The 12051-nt window shown below is 35.3% G+C and overlaps 1 protein-coding gene across 1 annotated transcript in view; it reads right to left on the bottom strand.

The window, feature by feature from the left end:
• The window catches only part of COL24A1 (collagen type XXIV alpha 1 chain), a 384914-nt gene that overhangs the window by 29912 nt on the left and 342951 nt on the right, over positions 1–12051 (bottom strand). The window contains exons 53-54 of the mRNA XM_032424689.1: positions 10393–10446; positions 6093–6128 (exon numbers count right to left, since the gene is read on the bottom strand). Of these exons, the coding sequence (XP_032280580.1) occupies positions 6093–6128; positions 10393–10446 (90 nt within the window). The remainder of the gene's footprint in view (positions 1–6092; positions 6129–10392; positions 10447–12051) is intronic.

Raw genomic sequence — 12051 nt, 5'->3', positions numbered from 1 at the left:
TAACACAGTGGAAAATCCCTAGGAACCCTTAAGAGTGTCTTAGTCACCTTTTCATTTTCTGGAACAAGAATAGTGACTACTTTGTAGCAGGTGTTTGAAAATTGTTATTGAATGAATGGATATTGTTAAAATTAACTAGTATTAATTTAGAAATTAGAATAATTAAAATGTGTAGAGCAAAATGTGAAAAGTTATGTTGACAGTTTTCAAAATGAAACAACAGTAATTGGGGCGCCTGGGTGGCTCAGTCCTGAAGCGTCTGCCTTTGGCTCAGGTCATGATCCCAGGGTCCTGGGATCCAGCCCCACATTGGACTCCCTGCTCAGTGGGAAGCCTGCTTCTCCCTCTCCCACCCCCCTGCTTGTATTCCCTCTCTCGCTGTCTCTTTCTCTGTCAAAAAATCAATAAAAAATCTTTAAAAAAAAAAAAGAAAGAAACAACAGTATTCACTGTTAAGAATGTCTGCTCAAACTATGGACTCTGAGAAACAAACTGAGGATTCTAGAGGGGAAGGGGGTGGGGGATGGGTTAGCCCGGTAATGGGTATTAAAGAGGGCACGTACTGCATGGAGCACTGAGTGTTATACACAAACAATGAATCATGGAACACTACATCAAAAACTAATGATGTAATGTATGGTGATTAACATAACATAATAATAAAAAAAATGTCTGCTCAAGGCGAGCCTGCGTGGCTCAGTCAGTTAAGCATCTGACTTTGGCTCAGGTCATGATCTCAGGGTCATGGGATCCAGCTCCACATCCAAGTCCCTGATCAGCGGGGAGTCTGCTTGTCTTTCTCCCTCTGCCCCTCCCACTGCTTGTGCTCTCTCTCTCTCAAATAAATAAATAAAATCTTAAAAAAGAAAAAGAATGTCTGCTCGGGGTGCCTGGGTGGCTCAGTCATTAAACGTCTGCCTTCAGCTCAGGTCGTGATCTCAGGGTCCTGGAATCGAGCCCCGCATCCAGCTCCCTGCTCGGCGGAAAGTCTGCTTCTCCCTCTTCCTCTGCCTGTCCCCCCAACTTGTGCTCTCTCTCTCTCTCTGAAATGAATAAATTAAATCTTAAAAAAAAAAAAAGAATGCTCAAACTTTCACTTATTTGATGGTCAGCTGAATGTTAAGATGACATTGAGTCAAATTCAGATTATGGTTAAAAGATGACAAGACACAATTTATCTTCAGTTGAGATTTGAATAATGTTGATGTTATGCTTGACTTATATTAAGTACTGCCAGAGCTGTTGATTCTAAATATCCTGTGACAACTAGAGCCAACAATAGTAACTTAAAAAATGATAGAGTACTCCAGTACCATGCTTGCTGGCCATTTCTTAGTTTGCATGGCTTATGATTACAATTTAAAGTAAAGAATGTACAAAACTTGTACCTCAGGAGCTGCATGATAAATTACGGAAATGTCATATCGGAGATAGCCTTTAAATATATAGAGGCTCAGAATGAATTTGGCTGTGTAAGTTTCTCCATTCTGGAACAACATTGTAAAAATAAACAATTGACATTTCACTCCACTTGGCATATTTCTGATATTTGCAAAATCTCTCTGGTGGTTCAGGACAAAACATATGTCTTATCTTTGACTTTGAAAGAGGAATTTATCATAAAAAGAAGAAACTATTTCTACTGCTGATTTTATTAATTTCTTTTCAGCTTGTTATCCAAAACAAGTCAGGTCATCGCAAATATGATCAAATGAAATACTTGCAACCAAACAAGACAGAGCAAGACAACCCTAAGAAAATAACTACATAGAACAAGGCAGTTAGCCAAGTAAAACAAAATATTATTCAAAAATATAGCATTTATTAGTTCTTTTCTATTCCTTTAGCTCACTCTCTCTAGATACTATAGAAAAAGTATCTAAAGCAGTTTATAAAAAAGCAGTTTAAAATGAAACTATGATTGTCTATGTTAATTTCCTAAAGGGAAACCAAATTAATGTGAATGGTTATGGTGATAATTTGGCCATAGTCAAAGCACTACTATTGGAAATAGACTCTCTTTCCATTTAATCCCAGAATTCACATTTGATCCTCCAAAGGTAACATATTTTTTCTTACTCTTTAAAAATACTGGTAAGTGCATGTCCTTGAACCCGAGTTTGCCTTTATGTAAATGCAATCTTGACTTAGTTTCATAATCTTCACTTTAGGCTGGCTTAGGTACAGAGAGCTTCCTTATTCTCATTTATAAATTGAGAAGCTTACATTATAGGATGTTTAGTGGCATCCCTAGTCTCTACTCACTAGATGCAACTAGCAACTCTCCCTTTTCCACAGTTGTGACAACCAAATATGTCTCTACATATTGCCAAATGTCTCCTGTGGTGTGTGTAGCTGGGGAGATGGCTCCTGGTTGAGAACCACTGATTTAGAGGGTTTAATTGGTAATTTAGTAATATTAAATAATATTTATTAGAAGTAGTATGATTAGGATGGAATCAGTGAATTATAAGGAACAGAAGATAACTACAATTAGGAATCTACTCATGTGGAATCTGCCATATAAATGGCTGAGGTATTCTTAATGTATGTATGTATGTATGCATGTATCTATCTTATACCATCTTCTTGCCCAAGTTGCTCCTAAAGCTTATTTTCTGAGACATACTATAATTAATAGAAAAGTACAATAGTGTGGGAATTGGGAGACCTGGGCTCTGGTCTTATCTCTGTACCTAATTAACTGTATGTCCTTGAGTGAGTTGCTACACATTTAAATCTCAGATATCTCAACTGTAACAAGATTTGGTGAAGATAAATCTCTAAGATTCACTTTAAAATTGTGATTTTCAAACATTTTATCAATTTTCTTCTTCATATTTTATATTTGAAGAAAGAAGGTGACCACACACATACAAGTTGGGAATTTTAAATTTGAAGTTTGTATGAATATAAGGAAGTATGTATTTGAATTAAAAGAGTTTGATAATTTTTTATTTGGATGAATTATACTATCTATGAATTTTAAAAAGAATCATATACATATGTACTTTAAATTCTTAATTTGTTAATATTTAGGACATATTTTCCCATAACTTAGCTTTTCCTTATAAGGCATCTTCTTCACTTTCAAACTGGAGGCAAATAAGATAATTCTGCTAATCAAGAACTGTAAAGACACATGAACTTAGACATAATATGTGAGAAAATGTCAATTGTATTCTTCAACATTTTACTGATTTTCATTAAATAATATGCTATAAAAATGAGGCAGCTAATCTAAAAATTTAAATGCTGAGATCATTCTCTATTTTTTCCACTTCTGTGGCTTTAAGCTATATGTTTCAAGTTGTGTCATTTTGTCAAAATCCTTTTCAGATGATTGACACCAGGGTATTATTTTTGTTATGAGTTAAAATTTTATTTTTTTACTAATTGTATCTTATATTTCTGGTGATCATTTTTGCATTACTTACTTCATAAATTAATCACATTCTAACGGTGTTTGGTGCCTCATGGAAACCAGGAGATTTTTATAACTTTTTAAGATTAATTTGCCATTAACATAATAGTTTTGAAGCAGGGGAGAGGAAGGGGCTCTACACACTATATGCTAGGAAGGCTTCTTAAGATGTCATAAAACTCTGGGTCAGTTTAGAGCATATATATATATATCTCTCTATATATATGCCTATATATATATATATATATATATAGGAGTGCGAGGACTTATTTTTAAAATAGTCCATAGGCAGGCAGATATGGAGCACATACAGGCAGATATGGAGCAAATATAGAATAGAAAGGAAAAAGTCACTCTTTAATATATGGCAATACAAAAACAACTTTCTTAGCGGTGGAGAGGACCTATTTGGGACCAACACTAGAGTTTATAATGTTAAATTGTAGAAGATATAAAGCTTCCTAGCCAAGAAACCCAAATTTATTCTAAAGGGGCTACATTCATGTGTTGTATAATGAGCTGTAACCTTTTTTTTTTTTTTAATTTTAAGGCATTGAGTAATGATTTGGTCTTGGTATAAAATGGCATAGCTTTATAAATTCTTATGCCATCCTCACAGAAGATTGAAAAATAAGATTTATAAATCCTGCTTGATAGATTCTTACATTTCTGATCTTTGTATGAAGAGCGAAGTATCATATTTGTCTCAATACAATAGATCTTGGCTAATAAAAATTCATTCCAAAAATGCCCCACGTACTGGTATTATTTGAGGATCATCCTCCGCCTTGAGGATATATTCGGAAACATAATAGGTACCTAGAAGTCTTTAGGCAGTCAGTTACTTAAACACAGAAATGGAAAATTCAATTCAACAAATAAACAATTTAAAATTTATCCTCGAGAGTCACTCATATTATACAGATTCTTCCTTTCAAATGTTTAAAGACAACTATCATGTCCTAACACCTCAAATGTTTTCTAATTCATTCACCGGTAATTTACTAAATGTTTATTGAACACGAGCTGTAAGGTAGGCACCATCTTAGGTGTTACAGACACAGCTTTATGACAAACAACAGATAAAACTGTCTGTGTCATGGAGCCCATAATCTAGTGAGGAGAGATATAAAAAGCAAGAAACCCAAATAAATACGTAATATGTCAGGTTGTAAGGAAGCAGATTAAGAGAAGATAGGGAATCTCAGGCAGATGGGGGCATTGCTATTTTACATAGGCTAGTGAGAAAAAGCCTCTCTGAGAAGAGGACATTTAAGTCGAGACTAAGGAACACTTCCCAGGCTTTGTACTATGTCCTGACTACTAGTTATTATGTCCACAGGTGGCAGTTGGGTTGAGGATAAAGTGTGAGCAAGTAAGTCCACCTTGAGCAAATTATCTTTAAATTACAACTTCATGAATAGGAACTACAGGGATAAAGAGCATGGGCAAGAAAAAAACAGGTGCAAAACTCGGGAAGTGAAGAGAGAGCAGTGAGAACAAAGGAAAGGGATGCTCAGGTTGCAGAAGTCTGGCAAGGGCAAAACATTCCAGCTATTTCGACTGGTTTTTCCAGGACATGGCTCCCAGATAGATCACTGATCTGAGAGAGCCCTTCTCTGAATGTGCTTGACTTTTGTCCATGTTCCCCTGTGGGGATGGCCTGACTGGTGCCACCACCTGCTTTATTCTGGATGCCATATGTCTATCAGCACAACCTAAAATTTCAGGCATAATCCGCTGAATTTGCAATCCGTCAGAGCCGCTGAATTTTCTTTCATACGATTTGCCTGTGACATTGTCATAGGGCCTTGCGGTTTCCTAACCCTGATTTGATCCCTCTGGGGATTCTTAGGCTATCTAAAATCACTTAATTTCCCTTCTTCAGCTAATTAACATAACTGCAACTTACTTATTCAGAGTCCCAAGCATACTCTACAGTGAAAAGAGAAAATGTCAGCTGTCAATGTAATTTCATTACCTTTTAAGCAAGACTTTTCTGCAACCTTTAAGTTTATTCTTATTTGCCTTCTGTACTTGGTTTCACTCCCCCTCATTTTACTCCATGCCTGCGCTCTGTTTAAGCTGGTGCTTTAGTAAGTTCAGCAGAATCTCTGCTGGGAAAGTGGCCTCTTTACAAAATATCTTCTTTAACCTGGAAGAACTGGCATCCCAGAAAAGTAGGAAATAGTGCCAGCGTAAGCCATAGAGGGCCAGAATGTGCTATGTACCTTTTGTCCATCTTCTCACAATTGTTTCCAGTTGGCTGCAATATATAGCTCATGATTTGCTTCTGCTTTGCCCCTCTTGGGCACTGACCGGACACAGCGGCCATACCCCTAAGGCGACCTGGCTGTGCTCTTCCCCCAGCACTGGTGTAGAAGGCTCACAGAGCAAATGCCTGACGCCCGACAAGGCAAATATGCCATTTCACACAGTGCCTGGCAAGAATTGGACTGGCAGGTTCTTAAACATGTTTAGGGGTTATATTCAGGTCTCACTACAATGTACCACATAGATTAGTTCTACTTCCTGAAAACTGTAATTTTATTTTTATTCCACAAGTATTAGAGACATAATAATGAAAAAAATCAAACAAGGCCCTTGCTTTTATGGAACTTACATAGCCTAGTGACAAGTGATAGTATAACCACAAATTTAAACTTACAGTTTCACCTCTAATGCCTTTTTCACCTCTGGGTCCCTACAAGAAAACAAAAAATGTTGGTTTAGTGCTACTGGGTTATTTACCCAATGTAGTTGAGGCTATATACAGAAACATGATAACTTATGTTTTTGTTTTATCTAGCAAGACTTCTTTAGCAAATTTATATAAATTCTAGTTTCCTTTTCCTAAAGTAAGCAAAGCAAAACATAAACAAAAACAATTTATTGATTTATCATGTTGTGCACAAAGTGAGACAGGGATAACAAGCACTCAGTTAAGTCAAAACAGCTTATCTGACAATCAAATACAGATCAATTTAGAAGGGAAGTTACCAGATTAAATTCTTCTAATATTGTTTACCTCAGCCTTTGAAAACCTTGTTTCTAGGGTGATGTCCTCCTTTTCTTTCATTTTCTCTTTCTATTCCTCCTTCTGAGCTACATCCCACAAACTTTGCTATGTTGTATACAAGAACATTCAGTTTGAAATATTTTCTAACTTTCCTTGAGACTTTCTCTTTGATCCATGGATAATTTAGAAGCACATGGTTTAATTTTCAAGTGTTTGGAGATTTTCTTATTATCTTTCCAGTTTACTGATTTTTACTTTAATTCCATTATGGCCATAGAACATACCTTGTATGACTTCAGTTCTTTTAAGTTTAGTAAAAAGTTTTTTAATGATTCAAAATATGGTCTATTTCAGTGATTTTCCATGTACACTTGAAGAGAAAGTATAGTCTGTTATTAGACGGACCTACTATTTAAAAAATTTCTGCTAATATTTTTGTTTTCATCCTTGTGGAAATTACATATGTATTTTTTATTTTAAAAATGAGATACTACTATTCATCTTTTCAAAACCTGAATTTATACTTTCACAATATGTTATGAATATTTTCCATATTAATCCACATTCTTCCAGATAATTATAATGCTTATTTGTGCTTAATCAAGTATAATCTTTTTATTGAATTTCCTATTAGATTATTTCTAATTTTGATCATGATACCACTGTGACAACTATCCTTGTACTCTATAAAAATTGTCCTCCAGAAAGTTTGTTTGAGATTGCATGCACGCCTGCAATATATGGGAGTGTATGTCTTCTGACACACCATGTACTATCATTCTTTGTTCATCTTGCAGGTTAAAAATACGATCTCATTATTTCACCACTGATATCACTTCTTTTGTGTTTCCTGTCTTGTTCTGAACTCCTTTTAAACCGGGATATTAACTTTCAAAAACTAATTTTTAAGATACCTTTATAGAACTTGTTTTTATGCCCCCCCCCCCACCTCCAGCCCAGTATTAACAAATTGGTATGTACGGTTTTCATACCTTTTTTCCTCATCAGTATTGACAAATATATTTATGTATGTATGGGGTGATTTGTTATATTTCATAATACTGATATCATATTATATACTCTTGTATGCATCAGATTTTTCACACTTAATACATCATGAACAACCACAAGGCAGCTGAACTAGATATAACTGTTTTTAATAGTTGCGTAGTATTCTATGAAATGGCTAGACCATGGTTTACACAACCATTCTTTTACAGATGAACATGTGATTTCAAGTTTTGGTAATACAGCCATTACTGTGAAAAAAATCTTTGTAAACATTCCTTAGTGTACTGAGTGCTTAATTTCTGTGGCAAAAATTCCTCCAGGTGGAACTGATTGGTCATAAGGTATATGCACTTACATTTTAACAAATATCTTTCCATGAAGGCTATAATTCACATTTCTACTAGTGACTGTTTTCCCTAATACCCTTCTGAGAAGTTAGATATAATATCTTATTATTACTTTAATTTGCATTCTGTGACTGTAAGTTACGAGAGCATCTTTCCAAATAAATATTGACCTTTTGGATTTGTTCTTCAATTTTCTATTGAGTTTTCTATCTTTTTCATACCAACTTGTAAGAGCTCTTTATACATGAAGTCATTTATGTTTTTGCAATTACTTTTCCCCAGCTTATATTAATTTTGTTTATGGAATCTTTTTCCATTCAAAATTTTAAAATTTTCAAGCAAACACATATTCTGTTCTTTTATATAGTTTTAAGATTTCCTTTCTTATATAAAAGGTCTTCTCAACCCTTAAGCTACACTTCAGCTTTCTAGATTTTTTTTTATACTTTAAAGTCTTTAAAAAAAAAGATTAAAGAAGTTGCGTGAAAGAGGGTTCCAATTTCTTACAGCAACAGTAGGACTAAAAATAATTCCATCTCCTTTCCCTATCACTGGTATAGGAATGGGCATGTGGCTGATCAATGGACATGAGGAAAAATGCTATGGGAGACTTCTGGAAAAAAACTTTATTTTTTCCCAAGATAGGGCTGTTTTCACATTGGATAATTATGTCTGGATGTAATTGCTGAGAAATTGTAGTCATCTTGCTAGAAGCCTAATTATGAAGCTAACACTCAGGATGGCAGAGTAGAGACATGGAAAGAACCTGGTCTTAGATAACATGATTGAGTCACTAAGTTAACCAAATCTGAAGCCCTTCCTACCTCTGGGCTTCCCATATGTGATATAAATTTCCTTATTATTAAAACCAGTTTGATTCTGGGTTCCTATTAATTTACAGCCCCAATCATCCAGATATACCATTTTTGTTATAATTAAATTCCTATATATTCTGAGATCTAATTCTGGGCTCTAGCCTGTTTACACTCATCTATTTGTTTATTCCTTTGTACTACCATATAGTTTCATTTACAATGACTTAGAAGTAATGTTTCCTTATTTGGAAAAGCAAGTCTTTCATCCCCCACCACTATTTTTTCTTTTTTTCCCACAAAGTATTGGCCATTCTCAAGTGCTTATTCTTTCATAGTGAATTTTTCTTAGAAGTTTCTTTGGAATGGAAAAAATGGAATATGGAAAATATTTGGTGTGCATGTTGAATATCATAAGGACCTTTAAGAACTATCTATAAACAAAAGATATTTTAATTGAGCCATTTCTTTATTATAGTTTCCTTGACCAATTAAATTTTCACATTTTTTGACAGAGGACAACAATCATTCAGTAATCACAAATTTGTGTTTCTTAGCTTGCTGAAGAACCACCCACCAAAATCTGAGAATTCTCCCGCTTACATAGCTCTGAGTGGTAAATGCTGAATATAGCTCTGAGTGGTAAATGCTAAAAATCTAGAGAAATGGTGAGTTACACTTTTTATTTTGTAAAACCAAAAATTCAGCAGTTTTGGTGGGAAATTCTTCCCTAATTTATCAAAGAGAATATACTTTATACTCAAAGCATTCCATTTTATATATTAAGACTGTGTGCCTCTCCATATAATACTTTCAAAGGATTCAAAATATTGATTCCCGGCAGGGAATACCTCTTTCCTTTCCAAATCTCAACTTGTCCCTACCTATTGGGTTCTTCCTCTTATAGGTTTACACTACTGTTAGTATTGTAAAACTCTCCCCTGACCACTCTGCCAACCATTGTCTTATTTTTCTGTTTTACTTCATACTCAAATTTCTAAAGGCACCGGCCTCTACTAACTGTCTCAGTTTCCTGTCCAGACACAGCTTGAATGGGGGCAGAAAGAGCACTGATCTTGAAGGAAGAAACATCACCTATGTAATTCACTAGTTGTACCACCATGAATAACTAGGTGAACCTCTGTAAACTTAATCTGTTTCCCCATGTCTTAAATAGAAATAATACCTACTTCAAAAGTTTGGCAGGAATTTGAGAAAAGTTATTAAATATTTATATTTATTTCCTTCCTTACTGCAGTCTGTACTTTATCTTCTACTACAATTTATTTTCTTAAAGATCACTGTTAACCACTCCTTACTTGAAACTCATCTATCTGAACCTTGTGCTTTTCTGTTTTCCTGGTATTCCCACCAACTGTCTCTTTCCTTTATAGTAGGTCGGCACTTCCAAAGACTCAAATCTTGGCTGCCTGCAGTTCTTTTGCTAAGCTTTCTCCTTCAGAAAATGGATTCCTTTTATTGCTTTAGTGATCACCTCTATACTAATGATGCTCAGCCCCTTCTCCCCTGCTCCAGTTCTATTTTCCTTTCTTAACTCAAGTTTTAAGTGTCTACCTCACTATATACACCCCCTTCATTACACATATGATCTCTAAGTTCTCAGGAACCACCTTCTAAATGAAAATGTACATCTATTTTTGCCCTTGGCTTCTCAAATAGCCAGGGTGATCCTTTTTGGATTACTCTAGAAATAGGGTTAAAGAGGAAAAAACAAGAATATGAAAAAGAAAAGGAAGACCTATATTGTAACAAACTTACAGTTCTACCTGTTGGGCCTATTATACCTTCTTTGCCAAAGGGGCCAGTGTTTCCCTGTTGAGGTAAAAGAAAATCAGTCAGTCTCACTGCCAGTATAATGCAGAAAAATTCTAGAAAATTTCTTGTGCAATGGTAAAATAGTCCATGTCCACATAATTCCAGTTTTTAGTATAAAATCTCATAGTATCAGAAGAAATCATAGTACTTTTGATTTGCCGTATGTGACACAATTCTATATATTATTATAGATTCCTATCAGGAGAGTTACATCTGTATAACTTCTAACAAACTGATAAATCAGCATCACAATTTTTATACGGTGATAATTTCAATGATGCCATTTTACATGTGGGTCGTTACATAACAAATGCAATCACTTTACATAAAAAGACTACATAGAATGATGAACAAAATAAAAAAGATGTGGTTCATATATGCAATGGAATATTACTCAGCCATCAGAAAGGATGAATACCCACCATTTGCATCGACATGGATGGAACTGGAGGGGATTATGCTAAGTGAAATAAGTCAAGCAGAGAAAGACAATCATATGGTTTCACTCATATGTGGAACATAAGGAATAGCACTGAGGACCATGGGGGAAGGGAGGGAAAACCGAATGGGAAGAAATCAGAGAGGGAGACAAACCATGAGAGACCCTGGACTCCGGGAACCAAACTGAGGGTTACAGAAGGGGGGGGTGGGGGGATGGGTAACCGGGTGATGGGTATTAAGGAGGGCACGTGTGGTGATGAGCACTGGGTGTTACACACAACTAATGAATCGTTGAACACTACATCAAAAACTAATGATGTATTGGGCGCCTGGGTGGCTCAGTTGGTTAAGCGACTGCCTTCGGCTCAGGTCATGATCCTGGAGTCCCTGGATCGAGTCCCGCATCAGGCTCCCTGCTTGGCAGGGAGTCTGCTTCTCCCTCTGACCCTCCCCCCTCTCATGTGCTCTCTCTCATTCTCTCTCTCTCAAATAAATAAATAAAATCTTTAAAAAAAAAATCTTTAAAAAAAAAACTAATGATGTATTATATGCTGGCTAACTGAACATAATAATAAAAAAAAGAAAAAAAATTTTGAATAACTTTCTTTATAAACGTTGAAGGAGATATCTGAGTGACATGCAGTATGGAATTGAGAGAAGGTTTGGGAAAGAAACACAGAACATCATATGTGACCAACTTCAGTTTCTCCATCTGTTAAATAAGATTGCCTGTGTCATAGGGCCATTGTGAGAATTAAATGTGAAAAATGATTTTGAAACTGTAAGCTGTTATTGATTATGAAGATAACTTTGAATAAGCTCAATCTGGTCAACTCTTCCCTAACTATGTATGGAACCTATCTTTTTTTTTTTATTGAAGTATAACTCACATACAATATCCTATTAGTTTCAGGTGTACATCACAGTGACTCAATATTTTTATGCATTACAAAATGACCCCACATTAAGTCTAGTTACTACCTAGTATACAAAGCTATTACAATATTACTGACTACATTTCCTATTCTGTAAATTACATCCTCATGACTTACTTATTTTATAACTGGAAGTTTGTACCTCTTAATTCCCCTCACCTATTTTGCCTGCCCCCAACCCCTCCCCTCTAGTTACCAACAGTTTGTTTCCTTTTATCTATGTATC

Source organism: Phoca vitulina, unplaced genomic scaffold (assembly GCF_004348235.1).
Source record: "Phoca vitulina isolate PV1807 unplaced genomic scaffold, GSC_HSeal_1.0 scaffold2, whole genome shotgun sequence".
Classification (NCBI taxonomy): Eukaryota; Metazoa; Chordata; class Mammalia; order Carnivora; family Phocidae; genus Phoca; species Phoca vitulina.
This window is presented reverse-complemented; position numbering and strand designations above follow the sequence as displayed.